The sequence below is a fragment of the Aphanomyces invadans genome, assembly GCF_000520115.1.
Source record: "Aphanomyces invadans strain NJM9701 unplaced genomic scaffold supercont1.12, whole genome shotgun sequence".
Taxonomy (NCBI): Eukaryota; Oomycota; class Saprolegniomycetes; order Saprolegniales; family Verrucalvaceae; genus Aphanomyces; species Aphanomyces invadans.
In genome coordinates this window covers 304,987-328,424 of record NW_008580157.1, presented here as the reverse complement: position 1 = coordinate 328,424, position 23,438 = coordinate 304,987, and the positions used below count along the sequence as shown (strand labels likewise).

At 53.6% G+C, this 23,438-nt stretch overlaps 11 protein-coding genes across 15 annotated transcripts; 7 read left to right on the top strand and 4 right to left on the bottom strand.

Moving 5' to 3' along the window:
* Positions 1 to 105: 105 nt before the first annotated feature.
* Positions 106 to 2,163, bottom strand: H310_06631 (chaperone DnaK). Its single transcript, XM_008871768.1, has one exon. The coding sequence runs from the start codon at positions 2,112 to 2,114 to the stop codon at positions 159 to 161; it is 1,956 nt and encodes a 651-aa protein (XP_008869990.1). The 5' UTR covers positions 2,115 to 2,163; the 3' UTR covers positions 106 to 158.
* Positions 2,164 to 2,454: 291 nt separating this feature from the next.
* Positions 2,455 to 3,894, top strand: H310_06630 (hypothetical protein). 5 transcript variants are annotated; one of them, XM_008871765.1, is made up of 5 exons: positions 2,455 to 2,493; positions 2,539 to 2,585; positions 2,640 to 3,363; positions 3,415 to 3,554; positions 3,609 to 3,870. In XM_008871765.1, exons 3-5 carry the CDS (start codon positions 3,311 to 3,313, stop codon positions 3,815 to 3,817), a joined length of 402 nt encoding a protein of 133 aa, XP_008869987.1. In that variant the 5' UTR covers positions 2,455 to 2,493; positions 2,539 to 2,585; positions 2,640 to 3,310; the 3' UTR covers positions 3,818 to 3,870. The 5 variants fall into 5 exon arrangements, with proteins under 5 accessions (XP_008869987.1, XP_008869988.1, XP_008869989.1 ...); XM_008871766.1 differs by having other exon boundaries at positions 2,539 to 2,735; positions 2,803 to 3,363; XM_008871767.1 differs by having other exon boundaries at positions 2,539 to 3,133; positions 3,232 to 3,363; positions 3,609 to 3,861.
* Positions 3,895 to 4,190: 296 nt separating this feature from the next.
* On the top strand, positions 4,191 to 4,826 carry H310_06629 (hypothetical protein; the record flags this gene model as incomplete). Its single annotated transcript, XM_008871762.1, has 3 exons — positions 4,191 to 4,243; positions 4,289 to 4,428; positions 4,477 to 4,826. The coding sequence occupies 3 exons, from the start codon at positions 4,191 to 4,193 to the stop codon at positions 4,683 to 4,685; spliced, it is 402 nt and encodes a 133-aa protein (XP_008869984.1). The 3' UTR covers positions 4,686 to 4,826.
* On the top strand, positions 4,786 to 5,594 carry H310_06628 (hypothetical protein). The gene is made up of 2 exons (XM_008871761.1): positions 4,786 to 4,820; positions 4,864 to 5,594. Exon 2 carries the CDS (start codon positions 5,028 to 5,030, stop codon positions 5,529 to 5,531), a length of 504 nt encoding a protein of 167 aa, XP_008869983.1. The 5' UTR covers positions 4,786 to 4,820; positions 4,864 to 5,027; the 3' UTR covers positions 5,532 to 5,594.
* Positions 5,022 to 6,665, bottom strand: H310_06627 (hypothetical protein). The gene is made up of 5 exons (XM_008871760.1): positions 6,499 to 6,665; positions 6,285 to 6,448; positions 6,173 to 6,233; positions 5,998 to 6,125; positions 5,022 to 5,941 (listed from the first exon to the last, which is right to left on the bottom strand). The coding sequence occupies exons 1-5, from the start codon at positions 6,622 to 6,624 to the stop codon at positions 5,740 to 5,742; spliced, it is 681 nt and encodes a 226-aa protein (XP_008869982.1). The 5' UTR covers positions 6,625 to 6,665; the 3' UTR covers positions 5,022 to 5,739.
* Positions 6,666 to 7,904: 1,239 nt separating this feature from the next.
* Positions 7,905 to 8,908, top strand: H310_06626 (hypothetical protein). The gene is made up of 2 exons (XM_008871759.1): positions 7,905 to 8,580; positions 8,630 to 8,908. Exons 1-2 carry the CDS (start codon positions 7,947 to 7,949, stop codon positions 8,851 to 8,853), a joined length of 858 nt encoding a protein of 285 aa, XP_008869981.1. The 5' UTR covers positions 7,905 to 7,946; the 3' UTR covers positions 8,854 to 8,908.
* Positions 8,909 to 9,108: 200 nt separating this feature from the next.
* On the top strand, positions 9,109 to 14,384 carry H310_06625 (hypothetical protein; the record flags this gene model as incomplete). Its single annotated transcript, XM_008871758.1, has 17 exons — positions 9,109 to 9,167; positions 9,241 to 9,383; positions 9,436 to 9,841; positions 9,887 to 10,094; positions 10,145 to 10,246; positions 10,292 to 10,524; positions 10,580 to 10,721; positions 10,776 to 10,874; positions 11,046 to 12,203; positions 12,257 to 12,349; positions 12,406 to 12,632; positions 12,688 to 12,799; positions 12,854 to 12,986; positions 13,045 to 13,316; positions 13,374 to 13,739; positions 13,780 to 13,971; positions 14,025 to 14,384. The coding sequence occupies 17 exons, from the start codon at positions 9,109 to 9,111 to the stop codon at positions 14,382 to 14,384; spliced, it is 4,305 nt and encodes a 1,434-aa protein (XP_008869980.1).
* A 62-nt stretch (positions 14,385 to 14,446) lies between these two features.
* On the bottom strand, positions 14,447 to 16,392 carry H310_06623 (hypothetical protein). Its single transcript, XM_008871756.1, has 9 exons — positions 16,312 to 16,392; positions 16,223 to 16,272; positions 16,079 to 16,157; positions 15,907 to 16,025; positions 15,787 to 15,847; positions 15,558 to 15,729; positions 15,380 to 15,509; positions 15,171 to 15,323; positions 14,447 to 15,126 (listed from the first exon to the last, which is right to left on the bottom strand). The coding sequence occupies exons 1-9, from the start codon at positions 16,374 to 16,376 to the stop codon at positions 15,041 to 15,043; spliced, it is 915 nt and encodes a 304-aa protein (XP_008869978.1). The 5' UTR covers positions 16,377 to 16,392; the 3' UTR covers positions 14,447 to 15,040.
* H310_06624 (hypothetical protein) lies at positions 14,486 to 14,944 on the top strand (the record flags this gene model as incomplete). Its single annotated transcript, XM_008871757.1, has 1 exon — positions 14,486 to 14,944. The coding sequence occupies one exon, from the start codon at positions 14,486 to 14,488 to the stop codon at positions 14,942 to 14,944; it is 459 nt and encodes a 152-aa protein (XP_008869979.1).
* Positions 16,393 to 16,972: 580 nt separating the features above from the next.
* Positions 16,973 to 19,355, top strand: H310_06622 (TKL/DRK protein kinase; the record flags this gene model as incomplete). Its single annotated transcript, XM_008871755.1, has 4 exons — positions 16,973 to 17,920; positions 17,976 to 18,275; positions 18,335 to 18,480; positions 18,545 to 19,355. 4 exons carry the CDS (start codon positions 16,973 to 16,975, stop codon positions 19,353 to 19,355), a joined length of 2,205 nt encoding a protein of 734 aa, XP_008869977.1.
* H310_06621 (hypothetical protein) lies at positions 18,974 to 22,198 on the bottom strand. Its single transcript, XM_008871754.1, has 3 exons — positions 20,121 to 22,198; positions 20,012 to 20,077; positions 18,974 to 19,958 (listed from the first exon to the last, which is right to left on the bottom strand). Exons 1-3 carry the CDS (start codon positions 22,113 to 22,115, stop codon positions 19,386 to 19,388), a joined length of 2,634 nt encoding a protein of 877 aa, XP_008869976.1. The 5' UTR covers positions 22,116 to 22,198; the 3' UTR covers positions 18,974 to 19,385.
* Between the last annotated feature and the right edge of the window lie 1,240 nt (positions 22,199 to 23,438).

The window sequence follows — 23,438 nt, the reverse complement described above, 5'->3', positions numbered from 1 at the left end:
TCCTTCTGTTCACTGTCGATAAGTGCGCAAGTACATTGCCACGTGCCAGACTAGTTGTTCCATGCGCCTCATGACGGCGTTACTGTGCGAGTGTATTCTCCGTAGTGTCGCGAAACTTATATACAACTCTATTGTGTGAATGTGTTAAAATACGGGATTTAAGGCTTCTTGTCCTTGAATTCGGCATCATGGACATCTTCCTTGTCGTCCTTCTTGTCTTCGCCAGCATCCGCAGTGTTGCCTTGCTTGTAGATAGCTTCGCCAATCTTCATGCTGGTCTTGTTCAACTCTTCCAAGGCCGCCTTAAGGGTTTCCAGGTCGTCCTTTTCGATCGCGTCGCGCACGCCTTGCAAGCTGGCCTTGACCGAGTCCACCAACGCCGCGTCGAGCTTGGCTTCGTGTTCAGTCAACGTCTTTTCGGTCGTGTACACCAACGAGTCGGCTTCGTTCTTGGCTTCAATCAGTTCCTTGCGCTTGGCGTCGGCTTCCGCATTCAATTCAGCTTCACGGACCATGCGTTCGATTTCATCTTCGGAGAGACCGCCGCTCGATTGAATCACAATGCTTTGTTCCTTGCCAGTGGCCTTGTCACGAGCACCCACGTTCACAATACCATTCGCGTCGATGTCGAAACTGACTTCGATTTGGGGAATGCCGCGGGGGGCAGGGGGGATGTTTTGCAAATCAAAGTTACCGAGGAGCTTGTTGTCAGCGGCCATTTCACGTTCGCCTTGCAACACCTTGATGCCGACTTGGGTTTGGTTGTCGGACGCTGTCGAAAACACTTGCGACTTCTTGGTCGGGATCGTCGTGTTGCGGGGAATCAACTTGGTAAAGACACCCCCCAACGTTTCAATCCCCAAACTCAAAGGCGTCACGTCCAACAACAAAATGTCCTTGACGTCGCCGCGAAGCACACCGCCCTGGATGGCAGCACCCATCGCGACGACTTCATCGGGGTTCACACCCTTGCTGGGGCGCTTGCCAAAGAATTCTTCCACGCTGGTTTGGACCTTGGGCATGCGCGACATACCACCGACCAAAATGACTTCGTTGATTTCTTCCTTGGTCACGCCGGCGTCCTTGACGCACTTCTTGCACGGGTTCAATGTGCGTTCGATCAAGTGTCCGACCAATTTTTCGAATTGGGCGCGGGTGATCTTGATGTTCAAGTGCTTGGGACCGGTCGCGTCGGCCGTGATGAAAGGCAAGCTCACATCGGTTTGGGCCAAACCATCCAATTCACGCTTGGCCTTTTCGGCGGCTTCACGCAAACGTTGCATGGCGAGGCCGTCGCCGCTCAGGTCGATGCCAGATTCGCGCTTGAATTCAGATACTAAGTGGCGCAACAATTCTTCGTCGAAATCTTCCCCACCGAGCAAGGTGTCACCGTTCGTCGACTTCACCTCGAACACACCGCCCGAGATTTCCAAAATCGACACATCGAAGGTACCACCACCCAAATCGAAGACAGCAATCACCTTGCCATCGGCCTTGTCCAAACCGTACGCCAATGCGGCAGCGGTAGGTTCGTTGATGATACGCAAAACGTCCAAACCGGCAATCTTACCAGCATCCTTGGTGGCTTGACGTTGCGAGTCGTTGAAGTAGGCAGGGACGGTGACGACAGCTTGGGTAATCGTCTTGCCGAGGAAACCTTCAGCGGTTTCCTTCATCTTGGTCAGCACCATGGACCCAATCTGCGAAGGCGAGTACTTTTGGCCTTGAGCTTCGACCCAGGCATCCGTGCCGTTGGGGCCGGCAACAATCTTGTACGAAACGACCTTGGACACATCTTGGGTTTCCTTGTCTTGGTACTTGCGGCCGATCAAACGCTTGACGGCGTACAACGTGTTGAACGGGTTCGTGACAGCTTGGCGCTTGGCAGGCATACCAACCAGGCGTTCGCCGTTTTCCAAGATAGCAACCACGGAAGGGGTGGTGCGGGAACCTTCCGAGTTTTCAATCACACGGGGGTTCTTGCCTTCCATCACCGCCACGCACGAGTTGGTGGTACCCAAATCGATCCCAATAACTTCGGCGCCACTGGCGGCCGAGAAGGCGCGCACGTTCGAGGCAGCGGGCTTCAGTACCTTGGTAGTTGTGCGCAACATGACGGAACTTCTGGTAGAATTCGCAAATGCGTCAAATTTCCAACGGGAGGAGATGTGGCTGGAAACAACCATGGACTTCCGTACAGAACGTACGGGTTGTACGCAAATCCATGGATTTTCAATTCATTTTGCAAGTAAATTTTACGTATGATGTTGTACTGTATCGTGCCCTGTATGGTCGTCCACAGCCCGCACCACTGATGAATTCGACCAATCGAAGGGCGATGTTGAGCGTCAACCATATACGACGATGTGATTGGTGGAGTTTTGAAGCGATGCATTGGGATTGGCTGAAAATGATTGCGGGATTTGCCCTGCTAGAACGTTCCAGAAGATAAATGCGACAGATGCAGTTGAAGTTTGCCGGCGATGGCCTTGGGTGTGTCATTGCAATGAGACTGCCATTGACTTTCTTCCGTGATAGAATTGGGGGCGACGCCGCGCTGTCCAGGCGCAAGAGCGAACAAAGATGTCAAGGACAACTTCTCTCCATTGCCTTTATGACCACCTCATGCAATATCCTAGACCAAATGGAGCTGGAGTCGAACCTAGAGCGTAAATTGTGCCAAAGGCGCTCGAAGCCAACGATCAACCAACCTTGCAGAGGCTCATGAGACTGAGGTCCGCATTGCTGTTGGCTGATACCTCCTAGTGTTTGGTATCACGATTTCGTCCTGAAAAATACTAGTGCTGGAAGCATGAAGGCATGGTATGAGTAGGCAAAATGTCAGTATGGGCTGTCCGCTTGTGTGGGTGAATGTGCGCTGGATCAAAGCTTGTAACGTGCCTCACACGTTTGGAGTCTTGAGGTCCACGAGCCCATTCCGTCTGGACGACGCGGCTGTGGAGAACTTGTCAAATGTCGTGGCCAATTCATTCGATGCAGCTAAACTCGTCTCCGTGAGTGAAGAAATCCACAGGCGATCTCATCATCCGCGAACGTTGCTCATTAGTATAGCCTCCGGTTCCTTGGCATGGGTAAACTCTCTTAAGTCGTGGCACACAGAGAGATTATGGAGGTACTGAAGCGACAGGGCATCCGTGCATCGCGCTGTTGCCTCGGAGCACCCCAATTTAACGGTGCCGCGTGGTGAATTCAATTACAGAATGTTGGTAGTTTCAGAATGACGGCTCCTCCAGTGCAAAAACGCCGTCCGGCGACATAGTCGAATTTCATCCTTTTCCCCTACGTCACCATGACGATGTGGGCAACGTGGGCCTACGTCTTGCTGCCTCCTGCAGTTGTGCTGTACGACCCCACCCATGGAAGGAACGTCCCTGACCAGTCTCTTCTACGTAGGCTCCTCCTTCTCACGATTCCGTTCCCCAAGTTCATCGCCAAGGGTATCGTTCGAATGAACGAATTCTTGTTCTCCTTGGAACTGGGAGGCATTCCCATCATATCCATCATCACGTTCTTCGCCTTTATTGCGCTAGCAGGTATGGTTGCTTCATGCATTTCTCTTTGGATGACACCGCGTTATCCGGGTATAGGCCAAACGTATGACCTCCAAAAACGCTACACCAAAACTATTCCAGGTATCGAAAAGCACTACGAAGCCGACTTGCAGCAAAAAGCGAGTCGCTGGCGCTCGGAGCGCAACTGGTGGATCAGCGCCCTGACTTTTACGATTTACTGGATGCTCATGGCCTTCCAGTCCATGAAAAAACAGCTCCTTGCCGTCAATCGTCGCGCTGACTAATCGTGCATATTTCATAACTTTAATCTCTATGTTGCCATCAATTACAACAATCGAAATTGTAACTTTCTCGTCACTCGACGGCATCATAAAGCGATGAAAGGATCAACAGAGCGAGTTCATCACTGCTGCTGGCATGGCCGCACTAAAGCTCACGGTTCCGTGCCAGCAGCACACAGGAAATGACTACACGAATACCATTTCTCACAACACATCGTTAAAAAGGGGGGTCGTGGGACATGGCAATGGTCGTTGAGAGGACCGTTGGACGCTGTCGGGCAGTTTGGCAGCTGCTTTGTGCATTGGATGCAACCACCAAGTGCCGGGAAGTTTGCCCCACTTCGACTTTTAACGATTCCACCAGGAGATGACTACAATGACGATTTGGGCCGCATGGGCGTATGTGCTGCTTCCCCCCGCTGTGATCTTGTAGGACGCATATGTCACCCGTTCAAGTGCTCACGTGTATGGTAGGCTCATTCTCCTCACGATTCCGTTCCCGAGGCCTGTCGCCAAGGGGGTGGTGCGCATGAACGAGTTCATTTTGAACTTCCACATTGCTAGCATCCCAGTATTTTCGGTCATCACAGGGCTTGCGTTCGTGGCCCTGGCAGGTAGTTTGTCGCCCGGGTCATTGTCACAACAAGTCATCATGTGCACAGGCCAAACGTACGATCTCCAGAAACGCTACAACTACCAGATAACTGGGATTGAAAAGCACTACGAAGCCGACTTGCAACACCGCGCGACGCGTTGGCGCTCGGAGCGCAACTGGTGGATCAGCGCCCTGACTTTTACGATTTACTGGATGCTCATGGCCTTCCAATCCATGAAGAAGCAGCTCTTGCTGGCCAGCCGTCGCACCGACTAAGCAGCGGTGAAGGGAATGGACACACCAAGGAGCAGCACTGGTCTAACCTAATGCATGCGATGACGAGATGTAGTCCCCACACTCTATTGATGCCGAAGCACGAGATGGGGCTTTTGGGCTGCAGCACGAGTCAAGGTAGTGAGTTTTCTGTGCAGATCGTTTCTCAACTGGCCCGAAGGCTGCTGCCTGACGTGGCTGGGAATATTGCATCTTCCTTGAAACGACTGCGAACAATGTGTCCAGGTCAGAAGCACTAAATTTAGGTATTGGAGTTGCGTCCGTTACCATCGAAGAAGCGCCCAAGCTTCCAGCACGAATGATTTCTCATTTGGGGATTGCATCATGCGACGAGAGACAGACTTGATCGCGGTGTCGCCGCCGTCTAAGCGTAGCACCGCGATCAAACCGTCACATCCCGCGGACCAGTGCATGTACGCCCCGTTGGGCAAGTGCTGCAACCGCCGCACTGTCAAACAGAATGGCAAGTTGCACTCACTGTGCGCGTACCACCGGGAAAAGCAAAATGCAAACCAGCGCAAGCGCGACAGCAAGCTACGACGCCTCAAACTTGGCCATGCGACAGGTGGGGATCAGGCAGCATTGGCACCTCCAACCCTCCTTCTCCCGTACGCAAACAACAGCGACGAAGCTCTCGCAGCCACTCGTCGCATGCCATTCCTACAGAGATTGCCACCTATTCGAAGCTTGATCCGACTGTTGCGACAGCAAGAACCCATGCCACGTGGGTTCTATCCCGACGGCACGGCGGCCCACAACATAGTGGCCGGTTCCCATGTGCCTCATCATCGCATGCTGAGTCCACTGGACGAGCGATTGCACTGGTGAATCCATCGCCAACTGAAGACCAACTCACGAGAGTGGCGATTTTGGCGGCACCTAAGCCTGTTGCGATGACACGTCGATGTCCTCTCGGATAGAACGAGGGCTGACTCGATCAAGTCGTCTTATGCGCAAATTGCAGCGACCTTCGAACACAAGTCAAATTTTAAGGCAGGACAATGGTAACACCCCGGTTTTGTTGTCACTGCAATCCTTATTGCCCAAGCAAGCGGCGCATCGCTTCTCGTTCTTCCTCAGACTCCGCTTGCAAGATCTGTCGCTGGTCTTGGATCTTGATCAACTCCCCAGTGAACGTTCGCACGATGAGGTAGACGAACTCGCCAGCAGGCATGTCCTTGTTCACTTCTGCCCACACTTCGGCCTTGCCGTTGGGTCCCTTCATGTTGAATTTGATGCTACATCCCGCCCACGTCATAAAATGACCACGGGGAAGGATGGCAGAAACTCTCACCGCAATCGAGTCTTGTTGCCGTCCTTATCCTTCAGCTCCACATGCTCGATGAAGTTGCGGCGACCTTCTTTGTGGCTGCCGTAGTCCTTGCCATAGCATCGAATGGGTTGACCCAAGCGTTGGACCACCTACAAGACATCAGAGACAGCAGGAGCACTGCACCGACAATCCATACCAAATCGTTCTGGAGACACACGTCACTGGCTTCGCTAAAAAGCGAGTTGGGGCTCATGCGCCTACATCGCGACCAGTGACTACGAAGCAACGAAGTTTTACTTTCGACGTACCCAGGGAACAACTCGCGAACGATGAAGTAGCCGCACACGCTGGCCAGACCAAGTGCAGCAGTCCACATGCCAACTTGAGTGCCTGCAGCAACCTTTTGGTACGGCGTCAACACAATCGCATCCGTTTGAGCAGCTTCTCCATGCGATGCTGGGTTCTGCTTCGCCTACCACGAGCCGTCATGGACTCCGGTTGCACAAGCCAAAGCAGGAGTACCGATTCACTGAAGTTACGGCGAGGGAATCCTGACAAGCGCGAGGGCTTGTTCAATACAGGAGAATTCTTCGACACCACTGCGGCGCGGGCAACTGCCAAGCGGGCTACTCGACGGGCAGGCATCATGACGATCCGCTTTCTCTGGTGCTGAGTGGTGCAAAAGTTGCTGGAGCGACTTTCATTCTGTACAAATACATTATCTACGACATTTTATTTGAAAGGTATACCTTTAGAATTCGATATATCGTTTTCATTGTAAAACATGATCGAGCTAGCTTTTATAGATGAAAATTCTTTTATTTTCACATTACTCCGATTGTCGCAAGTGACGCACAAGAACAGCAATATTGATATTGTTGAGATGGGCATGCCCAACTTCGCCGGGGTTTCGACAACGGCACCGTCATCCAGGGCAGCAAATACTGCCCCGAGAAAATGTTACTACTGATTGCAGACCCGTATGTATCCTCCATTCAAGGAAACGAAAGATGTGCTACGTTGTTCGGCAAAGCGACGAACTCGAGAATCACACAAGTCTCGAAGCCACCCAATTTACAGTTAAGACCGCAATGACTGCAGCGAACTTTGCGCCGTTTCAAAGTGGTATGCGAAAAAGTGTCGGCGGTATGCTAAGCGGCGTTTCTGCCCCTCGCAGCACCATGGGAAACGCCATCATCTCGAAGTTCCAGCCAATTCCTCGCACGAGTGACCATTGCAGTCGCATTGTACAAGGGGAAGCAAATTGGACTTTGGGCTATCCGCCAGGGACACCTTGACTGTGAGCGACCTCCACATGGATCAGCGAGATGCTCGCTCAAATCGTTGTGGCGATCTTACTGCAATAAAACATTTGGGATGTGCTTCCTATAATACCAGTCGAAATGGACGTCACCACCATCTTGATTGCACAGAGGTGACGTACAATTCAATCTTGGCGCCGTGCGGACACTCGAACTTCATAAAAATCATTCTACGCAAGATAAACCATCTTTCCGAACACCGCAGTTTGAGTGGAGAGCCAAGTGCTTGAGCGACGATGAAGAAATCAAACCGCCGATGTGAGCACTGTATATTCCAGGACAACAATTTCTGTTGAGAAAACTTCTTCGGGTAGACGAGATTTTGGGTCGATCGCTGCTTCTTCGTTCTGGTAGTGACATTTTGAGCCGTCAAGGTCGCATAAATTCCGTACAGGTAGGACAATTGTGAGATATTCGGTGATGTTGTCCCATAATGAAATTCAACATCGCGTTTATATCGAATTTTCGCATGTGCACCGCCTTTCTCATTGGTTTATGCGAAGCAGGTTCTTGACAGAATTCTGGTTTTGTCAATTGGACGTCCTTATATGGTGAAATCAATTGAACTCATCTTTTGGCATTGTGACGATTCGTCCTTTGCCGTGGCAAAGTAGACCACGAAGTGCGGCGTGGTTATTGCACGTTCCAATGTCTGGCAACGAGTTGCAGGTCCGAGATGACTGCGATCCCGACGGGTGGCTCATCTCGCCTGCTCCTGCGTGTGTCGACTCTCTCGTTGCATGTTCTTCAATCACTCCAGACGTCCGCGCGACGTTCACGGTGTGGTCGAATACCACGCCATGGCTCCATCCCCTGTCGGAGGAAACGGCGCCAGCCTCAGTTGATTCGTCAACGACACTCGGAAGAAGGAGGGTCCGACACAGCATTTGGATATGCGGCGCTATCGTCTTCATGGTGGGCATTCTCGGAGCAGCTATATTTGTGGTCAAGGTGGCGCTCAATTCGACCGAGCGCAAACAGTCACCATCCACCACTCCAGCTATCGTCTCTACGTCACAACCGATCCTCCCGCTTGAACCTCCTTCACCAAGCACCACTGCTGCGCCTGTAAATCAGCTCGGCGAACCTGGCGCTCTGGTGTTTTTGAATGAATGCACGCCCGAATCAACTGTGTACTTCACTCGAACATTGCCAAATTCTCCGTCAGAAGTGAGCTGTCGCGACCTCAATTCGACCAAGTATGCCATGGTCGTTCCAGGAAAACCCTGGGATGACGTCATTGCTGGCAACTTTCGTTTAGGCAAATCCATCGCGGCCACAAGTACGAGAGCCCCACCAATCTTGATCACGCTAACGATGAAGTTGTCTAGCGTTTGCTGTAAACCGTGAGTACGGCCAAGTGTTTTACTCGATTTCCACGAACAATGGTTTCAACGTGCCAGTGGAGGTTACTCCGATGCGAGCTGGTGCTTCTCGTGAAGGTTGTCCCGTCCTGCGCTGCGACGGCAAGGACTGTGAGAAGCTCTTCCATGCGCAGTGGGACTGCATGTGGTTCGAGACCCTTCACATCACCTTCTGCCCAAAAACTCGATAGATTTGATAGAGAAATATAAATGAGGATTATTTAAATGGGTTTCGATCGATGGGATTATTTACTTGACTGTGTGAATAGTAATAAATAATGCGTGCCTGTCGCAAAACCCTACTCTCGATATATGCGCACCATGGTGTCGTTGGAATAGGTGCGTATATATCCATATCTGTGCGTAAATAGGGATTGAGGTGCAGGAAGTAGGATCTGTCAACAAGGCGATCTCGACGGCGGCCTCTGCGACGAGCGTTGACGTGAATGCCGATGAACGTGTACGTCCGCGTCGCCCTCTTCTGTGGTCTCTTTGCCATGCAATGGTAAGTCGTTGTCGATGGTTTTGTCACGTCCTTGCCGCTTACGCTACCGTGTCGTTGTCGTCGTGTCCTGCAGCAGTGTGACGGTGCTGAGCAGTGTAACTCGAGATACTGTCTTCCTTCGTGTGTACGACTCGCGCTACATCTCCCACATGGTCTTGCTCATGTCGTTCGCAACGGCATACGCGTCGACGGCCATTTCCCAACTCCAGCAGCGAGGTACGCATCGAAATGGCAGCGCGCACATATCCTGAGTCGTGCCTGTATGAAGGTGTCCACGCCAGCTCGATTGCATATGCATTTCCCTGTATGTCGTCGGCCTTCATGATGCTCTTTTGGGCGCTTTTGGTCTACGCTCCTTCTTTGGTGTACATCACGAGCATCCTCGTGTACACGTGGGTCGAAATATCGGGCCAGCTCCTGGCCCAGCAGTTCTGGGACATCTGCTCGGCGGCATTCAACGTGTCCGAATCGAAGCAGTACTTTGGCGCGATCACGTTTGGGTCAACCATCGGGACGTTGTGTGCCAGCTTTGGACTGATTCCTCTTATGCGCGCAACTGAGGTGTCTACAGAAGGCACGCTCGTGGTGGTGGCACTACTGCAGGCAACGATCGGTCTCTCCATGGTCACCATCACGCCGCTTTTTCAAGTCACGTCCAAGCCTTCCAAACCCACGTACGCACACTTTTCACGTATCTAAACTAATCAATATGTCGACAGCGCGGGGGCCCCGACCTCTGTTCTCTCTGAGATCCAGCGCCGGTCCTACTTGAAACACGTGTGTTTCTTTGAATTCGGGGCGACCGTCGCCCGAGTCTTCATTGACTACTCAACGCTTGCGATTCTCGGCCAGTACCCCGAAGCCACCGTGAAAGATGCGCTCGGGTCCATCAACGGCGTCCAGAGCTTTCTCATGATGCCGCTCCAGGTGCGACTTGAATTTCGACAGATCCACCCAGCGTTATGATACCTGTGCAGGTCATGGCGGGTCCGTTGTTTACATATTTTGGAGTCATGTACGGCATCAGCACGTTGCCGTTGGCGGTGCTCGTGTTTGGGATCACGACGTATCTGTCGTCGGTGCGTGGAGAATCTGGAGCGCTTGCCTTGACCCTGGTCGTGTAGTCGAGTGTGGGGTTGATTGGCAGCAGGGCTACGTACAACAGCGTCTCGTATGCGATTTTCAACCCAGCACGCGAACTGCTCTGGCTACCGCTGCATGCCCAGGACCGCAGCAAGTTTAAAAGTTTCGTGACCGGGCCGTTCCGGTCGCTGGCCCGAATCGTCGGCGCACTCTTTTCGATGACACTCACGTCCGACTTCGTCACGAATTATTGCAGTGGAAGCAGCGCTGTCAGGTGCGTCATCCGCATCGCTTTCCATATTTTTTTTCGATGGCGTGCATGTGTTTAGTGTGGCCGTGATCGTGCTCGGGATAGTATGGTTTGGAGATGCATTGGCTGCTCGCCAAGCGTATGCAGCCGAGTTTTACGCGTCGCTAAAGAAAGGACACATGGACGTGACATCGCACTTGATTGATTTCACCACGGACCAGGTTCGACAAGTCCTCCATACTCCATACTGCTCCGTTTTCATCGACGCGGTGCAGGTGGACTTGGTTCAATCGACGCTACGACGGGGCGAGTCGAACCGCATTGCGTTTGTCTTGGGCTTCATTTGCCCTCCCCATGTGCCCATGTTTCACACAGTACGTTTGTGGAAATCCTCACACCCACCACAGTCCACCTCCTTGCAAACGCTGTTCACGTCGATGGTGCCGTACGACGAGAGCACCACTCGTCGTGCCGACCTTTCGCTTGGTGGTGGACCTGTCCCATGGATTGCTATGGCACCAGTGTACCAAATTCGTCTGTCGTAGGACCTGCGAAATGTGTTTTACCGCCCCGACATGACGCTCCCGACGAAGCTCAAGCTGCTGCAGCTGCACGTGGCATACACCAAAGAAAAGCACCACGACGAATCGGCATGCATCTTTCACGTGGACGATCTGCTCGCGCTATACCACGACACAACGTTACCACGTCAGTTGCGACTGGCGGCCGTCTTGGCCTGCGGGTACAGCTCCGACCAAGCACTCGAGCGATTGCACGAGTGCTTGGACACCGAAATAGATGTGTCACTTCGCGTGGGGGTGGCAATTTCTGTGTTGCGGGCGTCGCAATGGATGGACGAACGGGCGACGATCTTGCTGCAAAAGCTGCTGCACGAACCGCCGGACGTCAAAGCTAAAGTCATTTGCTTGCGTATCGTGGGCAGAGAGCTGCCAGAGCTTTTGGGTAACGGGTATCTCGTCTACCTCCTCCACCAAAGCCAGGAGTCGCGCATTGTCCACGCCGCGCTCGAGTGTTGTCGCCAGAGCAAGCGAACGTCGGCCATGTTGGTTCCCGCCTTGGTCAAGTGGCTTGCCGACGCGTCCTTCCGCGCGGAAGCCCTTGACGCTCTCTCGACGTTTCCACCGTCCATTGTATGGGAAAACATTGTGGACTACCTGGAGAAAGCGCTTGAAGCACACAACTTCGAAGCGGCATTGGGGGGAGTTCGGTGCCTCGAGATGGGGCAATTTCCGCCTCATGCCAAGGTCGATGCCGTGCTTAACATGATGGACGCCCTCATGGACATGGAAGGACTCAACAACGTGCCCGTCGAAATGGACCTCAGCCATGTCCTGGTGCTCAGTCAGCGCCTGCCTCTGTGGGAGCTTCTCGCGGACGCCATCATTCGTGTGAGCGCCGAGAGCCACAACGACCAGCTCGCCATGCTGTCCCGCGTCGACCGCATTGTGGCAGCGTACGTGTTCCAAGCATATCAACTGCATCATCTGCGGCAGCTCTTTGCTGACGACACCCACGCCGTGCTTGGAGGCGGCTTGCTCGCCCAAGTGCTCGAGTGCGCTCTCGATAATCTCCTGCGTGTGGTGCTCAAATTCGTCTCGTCCAAGTTCCCACAGGGGTTCAATGTCCACGTACTGATCGAAGGGTTGCATTCGGACGTGCCCGAAGTGCTCTCTGCCGTCCAGGTTGGAGCCGTTTGAGGTTTTGGTCGCGAGCTTGACCCATTCTTGCGTGGTAGGAGGTTCTCGAGACGCTGCTCCAGTCTCCTTTCAAGCACACCCTGACTCCACTCCTGTTTCCGCAATCGCCAAAAGCCCCCGCTGCTCTTCAAGTTGTCTGCATTTGATTGCGCTGTAGCCTGTTCTGACAGGTCTCGTTCCTTCGTAGATTCGAAAGCATGTCCAGAGCTTGCAGGTGCGGTCTGCGTTGGACCACGTGATGGAGTCGATGACCGATCCCGCCGTCGACATGGAGTTGTCTTGTCTGGCCATGGAGCATTACCTTGGTTTGGCGACAACGTTCGCAGTTGAAGACACGGTTGTCTTGCCCGAGTCCCAAGCCCACCGCCTGATTCAACATCCCATTGCAAAGGAAGCGGTCGTCCGCACGCTGTCGTACGGCGATCGTCGGTTTGATTCAGCTGTTCGAGCTCATTCTTTGCCTTCGTAGCCACGCCATGACCACCGACCGGGCCAAGACGTTGCGGCGAATGTTTCAAGCTATTGCGTTGCCAACCGCAACGAGTGCACCGCCCACTGTGACCCCACTGGCATATTTCGACGTACGTTGGTCATGGGTAAACCGATTTTTCACAAGGATGAATTGGAGTTCGTAGGTCGTGACTAGTTTGCGAGCTTGCGCCCTCTTCCGCTCCATCAACGTGATTGAGCTCGTGCAAAAGATTGCGACCCACTTTTCCCAAGTCGTTGTGGCGGCCGGCGCCGTCATCGTGGCTGAAGGCGACGCTGGTATCGTCGTCACGAGATGCCGTCGTCATGCGTGGATGTTGACCTCGTTGCGATATAGCGATGCACATGTACGTTATTGCGTCGGGTTCGGTGCAGCTACATCAGCACAATGACGCGGTCTTGGCGACGCTGCATGCTGGAGCGTGCGTGGGCGAGTTGGCTCTGTTGATGTCAAAAGGGACGCATCCGACATCCGCCACGGCCCTCACCGACTGCGTATTGCTCAGCATCTCACAGACGTCGTTCAAAACGCTTATTCAAACAAGCACGGCGATCGCCCGCGGCGTGCTGGACGCGCTGGCGTCGGCGCTCAAGTGGACTTACTTTCAAGTACGCCACATAGATCTCTGCTCCATTTCGATCTTTGGGTCTTCAACATCCACATAGGCCACCAACTCGACTGACAACCGCAGGTTGAAACGACTCGTGTCCCAAGTGACCGTCACGGCAAACGTGGACAAGGCCGCGACGGCCATGCTATCCAAGATCGGACGACAGCGCCATCGGTCGAAATCGGAGGTGCCGTCAACGGAAGCGCAAAAGGTCATGGCAACATCCACCGCGCCGAAGAAGGAATTGCTTGTCCGTTCGCAGTCCAAGAGCCACTTGAGGGAGTACTCGTCTCTCCAACTCAACTCGAGCGACTTCGACGCGACGTCAACGCACGCCTTGGACACTTTCACGATGACTCGGTTGGAAAAGTGCCTGCACTTGAAAGCGTCGGCGTTTATGAAGGACATGGACGACGATCAGGTGCGAAAGAATTTGCGCACCATGTCTGACTTGATGGTAGATTGCAGCGGTGGCTCAAATGGCCCAAGTCGTAGTTTTGCCAAACGGCGCGACTCTGTATCACGATGGAGCGCCAGCATCGAGCATGTTTGTGGTCGTGGAAGGGTCTGTCGTGTGCGCCACGAACTCGCCGCAGGACGGCGATGGAACGCTTAAAGAAACTTTTGAGCCCGGCGACTCGTTTGGTGAATTGGTACGCATCCCGTGAATCCGAAAGAATCGGTTCACTCCTCATGACACGTGTAGTCGTTCAGCCGGGGGGCGACCCACATCAGCACCGCGACTGCCGTGTCCATGCACCTGTCGGTGGTGCTACTGGAAATACCTGCCGTTGAATTTATCGAGTTGGCCGAGAAACACATCAAGTTGCTGCATCTCGTGCTCGCGTGGCTGTCGCGCACGATCACGATCAAGATGAACATTCCCCAAGACTTCCACTTGCCGTTGACGACGTCCCAGCCGTTGTCCCCCATCGGCAGTCCCCGAAGCAGCCCGCGTCGCCACTCGCCGCCACGCAAGATGTGGTCCGACGGAGTTGCATCGGAAAACGGCAGAGACTGGAGTGGTGGCGCCACAGCGCTGCGCCAGCGCCAAAATACGATTTAGTCAAGAACCCCGAAACCCCGCTCGGCATACGGATAATAGAACCTTTTATCCGGGTGATTTCGGCCAAGTCTTGAGCCTTTCGTTGCACGGAGCACATCAACATGCTCGCGCGCGGCATGATCCGGTGGTTTTCTTCGTCCACACGCTTGCAAGGCGTCGTGGTGGGGCAGATTGTCAAGTTCAAGAGCCACCCGCAAGCGGAGCGTTTGAATATCTGCGAAGTGGCAATTGCAGCTGATGCTGAACCTGTCCAGATTATTTGCGGCGCACCAAACGTACGCAAAGGCATGAAGGTGCCCGTGGCGACTATCGGTACCAAATTAACGTTCCGTGTGCCCAACCCCGAGGATGAAGGGTCGTTGGTGGACAAGGTAGTCAAGATCAAGAAGTCGAAACTGCGGGGCGAAGTCTCGAACGGGATGATTTGTTCGGAGGAAGAAATCCGACTAGCTGAGCACAGCGACGGCATCATGGAGTTATCGCCAGCATCTATTGTTGGCACTCCTATGGCCACTTATCTGGCAGAGAACGATAGCACCAAAGCACTGCATGAACAATGAACGACTCCAGGCATGCTTTATGTTCCGGTCTGTGTGTTATCCCACGCGTCGCTCGTGTGCATGGGGATAGCCGTCGCTGGCCGACGACGAGGCGCTTTATACTTTGCGGTCGAACGTTTTCCCGGTGATTGTCTTCTTGGACGTTTTGGTCGGATCTTTTGGCGGCTGCGCTCGGTTGAGCACTACACAGCTCAACGTGACGGGTTGCCGCGACGACTACAAGTACCTTGCAAGAGCAGGTCCACGCGCTTGCGCATCCGAATGTGCAAGTACGTCTTCGATGCCTTGATGTGGTAGTGCAAGTAGTTGCGGAATCCTTGGAGGAGCGTGCACGCCTTCTCACGCTTCGCGTCCGTGTCGATGTGGCTCTTGAAAATGGCTGTGTGAAGTCCACGAATTGAGTTTTACCACTCCATGGAAGAATTGCACACGTACCGAAGCTGAGGTAGCCGACGTGGTCAGCACAAGGGCGAAGGCCCGAGACGGCACGGAGTTCGAGCGGGGGGTCCTTGCCAAAGCTCACGGGTGGCGCGTTGTTCACATGGCGGCGGGCTTCAGCGAATTCCTACGCAAAGGTTCATGCTGGAAAACAAGGCGAAGATGGACAGGGTACTTGGAGGAAGACGCGGGCAATGGCCTGGTCCGTCTTGTCTTGGAATGCCACAGAGAACACAATCACAATGCGGTCGTCTTGCGGGAGAATATAGATAGTTTCTTGGCGTCGAAACGGGATTTGGATCGGACTCAGCACCTTGGCTTGCCCAGCGTGCAGAGCGAGGAAGCAACTACATTGCGAACATGATCAGGGGTGAAAGAAGCAGCGAGGGACAGAATTAACAAACTGGTCTAATGGCGCGCCCAAAATGTTTCGCTTCAGCGACGCAATGCGGTTCACGACACTCGCTAACAAGTCGATGAGCTACAATGCTCGGAAAAGTGGATGGACGGGTTGAGAGGAGTACCGGCATTCTGCGGTGTAATCGTGTCAACGTTCGCCACCAGCGTAAGTTCGAATCCAGGCTTGGGTGCCGTGACCTGAAACTCCGGGTACACTTTTGCGAGCATGTTGGCGGCACCAAACCTGCAACGACCGTCCACATTTCATTTCTTGACCTTGTCCTGAAGTGTACGTACTTTTGGAGCTCGATATACGGGCGATAGGCCATGGACACGGACAGAGCTGTGCCTTGAATCGAAATGTCGTATTGCACATCTACCCGCATGTAACTTGTGACGCCCTCGCGTCTGCACTGTGCTTCGTCCATATAGGACACTCACCGTCAAAGTCACACAAACGAATCTCCAGCGGATCCACCGGCCGTGGCGCCCTAGTGCATCATGAAACTACGCAATATGCGTACACGTACGCTTCGCCCAGGCGGCCAAGGAGCACTTCTTGGACGATCTTGCTCTCGTTCTCGAGGAAGATCATTGCGGACACTCTTTTCTGTGATTGTTAGACACTTGGACTTGCACATCCGGATACGAAATTCCGGATAATCGCGCTGCTCTGCGGTCGACAACGCTTGCCCAAGGGCGAGAGTCCAGAGAGTGGTTGAAGGCCGCGTAAGTATACAAAAATCAAGTATAACCGCGCGAATCATAGATACGGAGTGAGTAAGATTTACTCTCCTCACAATGCAAACTCTTGCACAAGTACGACGATCACAATTGAGAGTCAAACGCAGGGGTCAACGGCGCTCGGTATAATACAAAGACCAAGTATAGATGCGCGCAACTTAGCTTAAGTGGAACTCACTCTCCTCCGAAGGCAAAGATTACGATGAACTGGATACTTGGCTTTGTATACAAAAATCGAAGTTCGAAGCTACACGCCACCGTGAAAATGTTGAGCTGGGAAATCGATTACTGGAATTTTATTCTATTGGTAAATGTATATAATTTTGAGAGTAATATTCACGCTGTGCGACGTTGGAGGTCAAGACAGGCGTCCACGACTGCTGCATCTCCCGACGGACTCAAGGGCAGGCGGCGCACGAGAACGAGCGACGCGCACATCTAAGCGCGATGTCTAAGAAGACAGTGACGCCTTTTGGCATGGCGCCAAGTCCTGAAGAGAGGGATACCGTGATCGCGATGACCGGAGCGCTTCCACGACACATCGAGTCGTCGCGAAAGCATGCCACGTTCGCCACCCCGCGAGGCGACGAAACACCACAGCATGCAGGTGCAAGCGTGCCGATGCACACGCCCGTGAGCGACAAAGACGATTATTTTTTTCAAGTCCGCTGTAAAGGGATGGAAGAGAACGTGATCCTGAGCACCGACGACAGCGAGTCGTTTATCCAAGCGCGCCAGGCTGCGTGCGACACGATGAAGCAGTTCTTCTGGCGGTCCGCTTCCACCAAAGAGAGTTCACTCATGACAATTTTCAACTTTTTCCACAACGCCCGCACTGAAGAGTCGTACCAACTCGACGTGAGCCAGCAGTCGATCTACCAGTCTCAGGTTGTACTCTTCCTTTTGATCGTGTCCCGCGTGGCGATGGTCGTGTGGTGGTTCAATACCAAGCACGACACGCCGCTCGTCGGGATGGACTTCATCGCGGACAAGTACGCAGATCCGTTTCACTGGGCGTTCCTTCCGTTGGCGGTGATGGCATTGCTGCCGTTCCGGGTCTTCAACTCGTGGGGGAAGACCAAGCTATTCGCGTACTGGATCCGTCGATACTGGAAGCATTTTGTCACGCTCATATTGATGCTCTTCTGCGTGGGCTACTTCGTCTACTACAAGACGGTCCACCGGTCGAGTCTGAGTGACTTTCGCACGCGCCACAACAATGCGGGCTCGTGCGGCCGCGACATCGCAGGTATGCATGCAGGCGCGGCGTCCTTGTTTGACGACATTGCGGCGTCCATTTCCGGTCTCCAAGATTACCTGTACAACATGTTTATCATCAACGTGACAGCCACGTCGCTGGTGCTGTGCCTCACCCTCAAGCTGGACTTCCCTCAGGTACCCTCGCCACGACGACCCACGATGGCCACTAGTGTAATCCTGTGGTGTGTAGGCAGCGCTCGTGCTGGGCAGTTCATTTGTGTTTTACCTGCTGGACTGGACGTTGGATCCACCGACGAATGCCGTGTACTACACGTCCAACTATTTTGTGTTTTCGTTTGCAATTGTGCTGCCAATTGTGACGGGGCTGACCGCGTTCTACTTCATCGATCGCGACGCGCGCATGGCTTTCTTCTCCAAGGTCAACGCTGAGCGGGTCAACACAGCGCTCAAGCACGGCGTGACTGTGAATCGACTGCAGTACCAAACGCAGGGCCGCGTGGGGGTGTTTGAGGAGCAGTTGCTGCTCGAGGTAAGCAGAGATTCCACTGTCGCAGCATTCGTTGACTTGGCGCGGGTTGCGGCCGTTAGTTGCTCGCGAAAACACCGGAAAACGCACTTATTCATAACGTGTCGATCCCGTTCGGCGACCTGACCCTACACGAACTCATGACCGAACACGCCAAAGGCGATGTTGTCCGCGGCGAGTACACTGGCCTCCGCGTTGCGATCAAGCGGTAAGGAAATTCTGGTCATCTCAACCATGCCCCTTGTGCATCGCAATGACGGTTCCGGCGTTAGGCTGAGCGTCCTGACCCGCGAAACAATCATGGATTTTAAAGCCCACGTCGAGTTGCTTGCATGTCTGCGGCACCCGAACGTGGTGCAGTTCATCGGCGCGAGCTTCGACGTCCTCACCAACGTGTGTGTTGTCACCGAGTACGTTGAAAAAGGCAACGTGTACAACCTGCTCCGGACGCCAATGGCGCTCGAGTGGAATGATCCGCTGCTTCAAATTGCCATCGACGCGGCCCAAGGCATCGCGTACCTCCACCACAGCAACGTGATCCATCGCGACCTCAAGTGCGAGAATCTCCTCTGTACAGCCACGTACGCGTGCAAAGTCTCGGATTTTGGCGAGTCCAAGCAAGTCCAAACGCAAGAATGCTTGGAAACAATGGTCGGGACGCCGTACTGGCTCGCCCCGGAAATCCTCCGGGAAATTCCGTACCAAAACAAAGTCGATTGCTACAGCTTTGGCATTGTCCTGATCGAACTCGAGTCCCGGCGGGATCCGTACTTTGACTGCGACGACTTGCGTACAATTGATATCATGATGCAAGTCGCGATGGGGACATTGCGACCGACCATTCCGCCGACATGTCCGCCCCGGCGGCGGGCGCTGATCGAACAGTGCTTGTCCGACTTGCCCACCGAACGGCCATCCATGGTCACAATCCTCAAGACGCTCCAGACAGATATTCGCGACGAAGTGCTCGGGTCGCGACTCAACTTTTCGGATCCGCAACAAAATCGGCGCCAGCTGCTGCAGAAACATCAAATGCTCAATCGAAGGGGGTTGCATGAAGTGCTCGCGAGCGACCAGGAGTAACAGTTGCTTGACTCAGGAATCTAAGGTTTTTCAACGAAGCAATGGGGGGGAGTGGAATTCGCCGATGACCGCCCCCGACGCGTCCACCGACGAAATGCACATGGACACGGCATCCCCCACATGCAGCGCCGACATGCCATCCCCAGGAATCGGAAGCGTCGGAGTCGAGATGGCGACGGCCGCAACAACGTTGGGCGAGATCGAGACGTACACGTTCTTCTGTGTCACGTTGTTGATGAAGCCAGGGACGACCTGCCCAATGGACACTGCAGGTGACGAGGGGTCGGTGGCGGCTGGGACAGCATACGTCCATTCCCGACAACTCAAGTACTTGGTCGTGCGCTTCTGCGTCAACGCCAAGCTGTCTGCGGTGAGCGCCTTCACCAGCACGCGATACAATACTGGCAAATACATGACATCCACTGCAGCATAGTGCATCAATTGCGCTGTCAGAGGACGAACGGTCCACGTTGCACTTGTCATGGACGCTTTGACTTCGTGCTTGGCAGGCTCGTAAATGGACAGGCATTGCCACAACAAGTCGCTAAACGCGATGCATTCGCTGTTGGCATTCCCCAAAGGAATCACGAGGGTACTTGATATCTACGACAACGCACCCGTCAGCTAGAACTGAGTTGCGACGGAATGGACCGTACTGGCAAGCACTTGGTCGCTTCCTTTGCCTTGTTGACGCGCTGAAGCTGGCACATGGCATACCCGACCTATTCATAGCCCCGTGAGTGGCATCACACACAGGGCACGGACCTGAGTGTCGAACACGTTAGTCAGCACAATCCCAAACTGGTGAAAGAGCGCGTCGCTGTCTTTGCGGCAGTCGTGCATGACCTTGAGAGTCGACGGGCATTCCAGGAGTGGTTTGAGCACTTGCATGAGACTCGGACTCGCCAAAATATCAAACAGAAACACTCGACTACCAACGGATAGCGACACGAGGCAAATCATGCCCGTGCGACCGAGCGCGACGCCTTCGCAATCCAGGCCCACGATGCCTCGCCGGAACGCCATTGCAACAACATCCCGGGCATCGTTGTTGTTGGTCGCCACCACGTCCACCTCTAGCCGACTGCGTTCGCCAAACACAACATCCCCGGTCATGGTAAAGCTCTGCGAATGGGCAGAGCGGCGACGTACGATACACGCGTGCAGTGCGTCCGGAGCATACACCGCCGTTGCTTGTGGATTCAACGAACAGTCGTCAAACAGGACGCTTTGTAGAAGCAGTGACGGGGGTGGTTGGATTTGCCACTGCCGCACCAACACACAAACCCGCACCATTTCGTTGCGAAGGAGGCGCTGCGTGTCTCGATTCAAGTACGACCCAAGGTTCCGTGTGGTCTCGATGGGGTCTTCCAAGAAGAGAATCGGTGAATTGGCGTGTTTGCCCTCTTTGACCAGGTCGTCGCGACGGAGACTAGCAATTCGGGTCGCATACGGAAACTCGCTCGCCCAAAATACGAAAAAGTCCATGAGGAGTTCCGGCACGGGCCGGAGTCCGTCGGTAGCGTCCGACGGCACCACCGCGTCGTCAAAAGCTTGGGCAATCGTGTCGTCCATGGCGGACACGTCCAACGAGTGGCTGCATGAAACATCCACGTATGGCACGACCCCGCGAACTTGAAGCCAGTGAATCACAAGCAAAACCATCGAATAACTCGACAGCATGTGCGAAGCCCCGACCAACGCGCGGGCTTTGGCCCAGTGGCGAATGCATTTGCATAGCGGCTCCAAGATAGGATAGCGCTGGAGAAATGCCACAATGAGCGCCGTGTTCCAGAGGGCAGCCATGTTGTTTATGCACAAGTCGACGCACAGCTTGCTCTCAACGTCTTTCGTCTTGATGACTGGAATTCGAGCATTCCGAACGACGATAGCGTCCGGGTCAGGGAAAAACAGGGACAAGTGGCCATGCATGTCAACCAACAAGTCCACCAAGTCTGCCCCGTGGACGTCGCAGGAAGGCACGAGAACGCACAGATCGACGTCATCGTTGGCGTGACAGAGTTTGGTTTTGGACGATCCAAACAAGTGCACTGTTGCGTCTGGCCAAACGCGGGTCAAGGACACTTCGATGGTCTGTCGGATTCGTTCTCTCGTGTCGGTGGAAGATGCTTCGTGGAGCTCGTTGGACCACCATGGCGTCAGCGACGCATTTGTCTTTTTCAGTTCCTTGCACACGTATGTGTATTGGTTGATCAAGTGGCGCCCTTGGCCAGTGACCAGAGCATGCTCGAGCAGGAGCCACTTCAAGGATGAAAAGTTATGGAGCAATATTTGAAGGGGCGCGTCGAGATCCCTGGCGATCCAAGGGAGGACAAAGTGGTTCAAAATGAAGTACAACGTATGCGGGGACAGCACAACGCCGCTGCCTGCGCACGTGTTGAGAAACGTGGCTGCAGCCGTGGCATGCGAGTCCAAGACTTTGAGGAGAGCTGGGGTCTTCAACAAATCAGACAATTCGAACGGGGGGGGAAGACTCCATCGCTTCATGTAGTGTGCAGCTGCTCGCCCTTGATATTTTTGCAGCAAACTCGTGAGGAACAAGACCTGGGTTGCTTGTGAGGCTACTAGCCGATTTGCAGCATCCCAATCTTCGCTACGAGCGCTTTGAACCAGTGTTTTCATCCGTTCAAACCGTTGCTCCTCTGTCAAGGCATCTGCAAGCGCTTTCTTGGCCAGTCGATCTGCCTTTGAGACGCATTTACGCCGCTTCTTCACGCCTTCGCCGCCTGAGCCGTCCATGATGCCAACGTCCACTTCACCTCGGACGATTCAAACCATGATATACGGATATTGGAGATGTTTTCCGGATATGGACATTTGGCTCTTTGGTTACCGAACAATGGCCTGCCGGAATGATGTCTCGGCTTTCGGGGTTTCGGGGTCGTTACGCTTGACAAATTAATCAAACGTGGGGTGATTAGTCTGGCGTACTTAAGTGGAACGCCATGCAGTACAATGACGTGGCAGCACCATGTTACGACAACTCCGACGTGCTCGGCCGCATGCTTGTCGATCCTGACGGGCTCTAGCAACCTTGCTGTTCGGCGCGGCATGGTTATTTGCCTCCGCTGTACTCTGTCCAGTACGACTTGTTGACGTCATGGAAGCATGTTTTGTCCAGGTGACTGGAGTTGTGAAATTGGATAAAAAGCCACAGGGAAAATATATATGGTCAAAAGTACATATTTTTCGAAAAAAAACTAAACAATCCGAATCGCACTCCGAAAAACACCGACTTGAAATGTCTCAAAATTTGATGAAACACTGTGCATGACCACGTGACCACTTCGTCACGCAGGACCATGCATGGAGTATTGCATGGGTGTGATTATAGCCACGAAACGTGTCATGGGGGAGCGTCGGTGTGCCATGTTTCCAAGCAACTTGGAAACTCAGATGTTCCTCTCTACAGTATGCGCCAAAATGATAGGTCACGCTCATAGTGTTGGCCAATCACGCTAAAGGAAGTCGATAAAATGCAGGACTTTCATCCAAACAAAACCAGTTCTCATGAGGATTGAGCAGGAGCAAAGGCTCATGCAACGAGTCAATTGTCCTTCGAGAGAAGCCAAGAAGACCCACGAATTCAAAAGAAGAGGCGCGAAAAAATGATAGACCACTTCCTTCACTTTGCCTAAAACAAGAGTTGATAAGAGAAGATAAGCATTTAACAACTTTCTACATACCTGCCTCGACTGTCCGAGGGCTCCCACGTGCCCTGAAGACCCTCATCAGCGAAACTTTTGATGGGACGGGCGTCAAAACTCACTGAGGTCGAGCAAGCTCAAATACTGGCATTCCACACTGCTCGTTGGTCCCCTGGTGCCATTGGTAACGAGATTGGTCGCTCCCGAACGGTGGTCCGAAACCACCTGGCGAATATAACTGGACGTGGCGATGATCTCGCCGAGGTAGGTGCTTCAAAAACACGAGTTCGGGAAAGCAAAGTCTACGGGAAGACCAAGCGAACTGTCCTCGACTGCCTCGCGGCTGCTTTTTCGTGAAGCTGCAAAGGGCAAGATGTCTTGCCGCAAGCTCAAAACCTGCCTGGATCTTCCTATT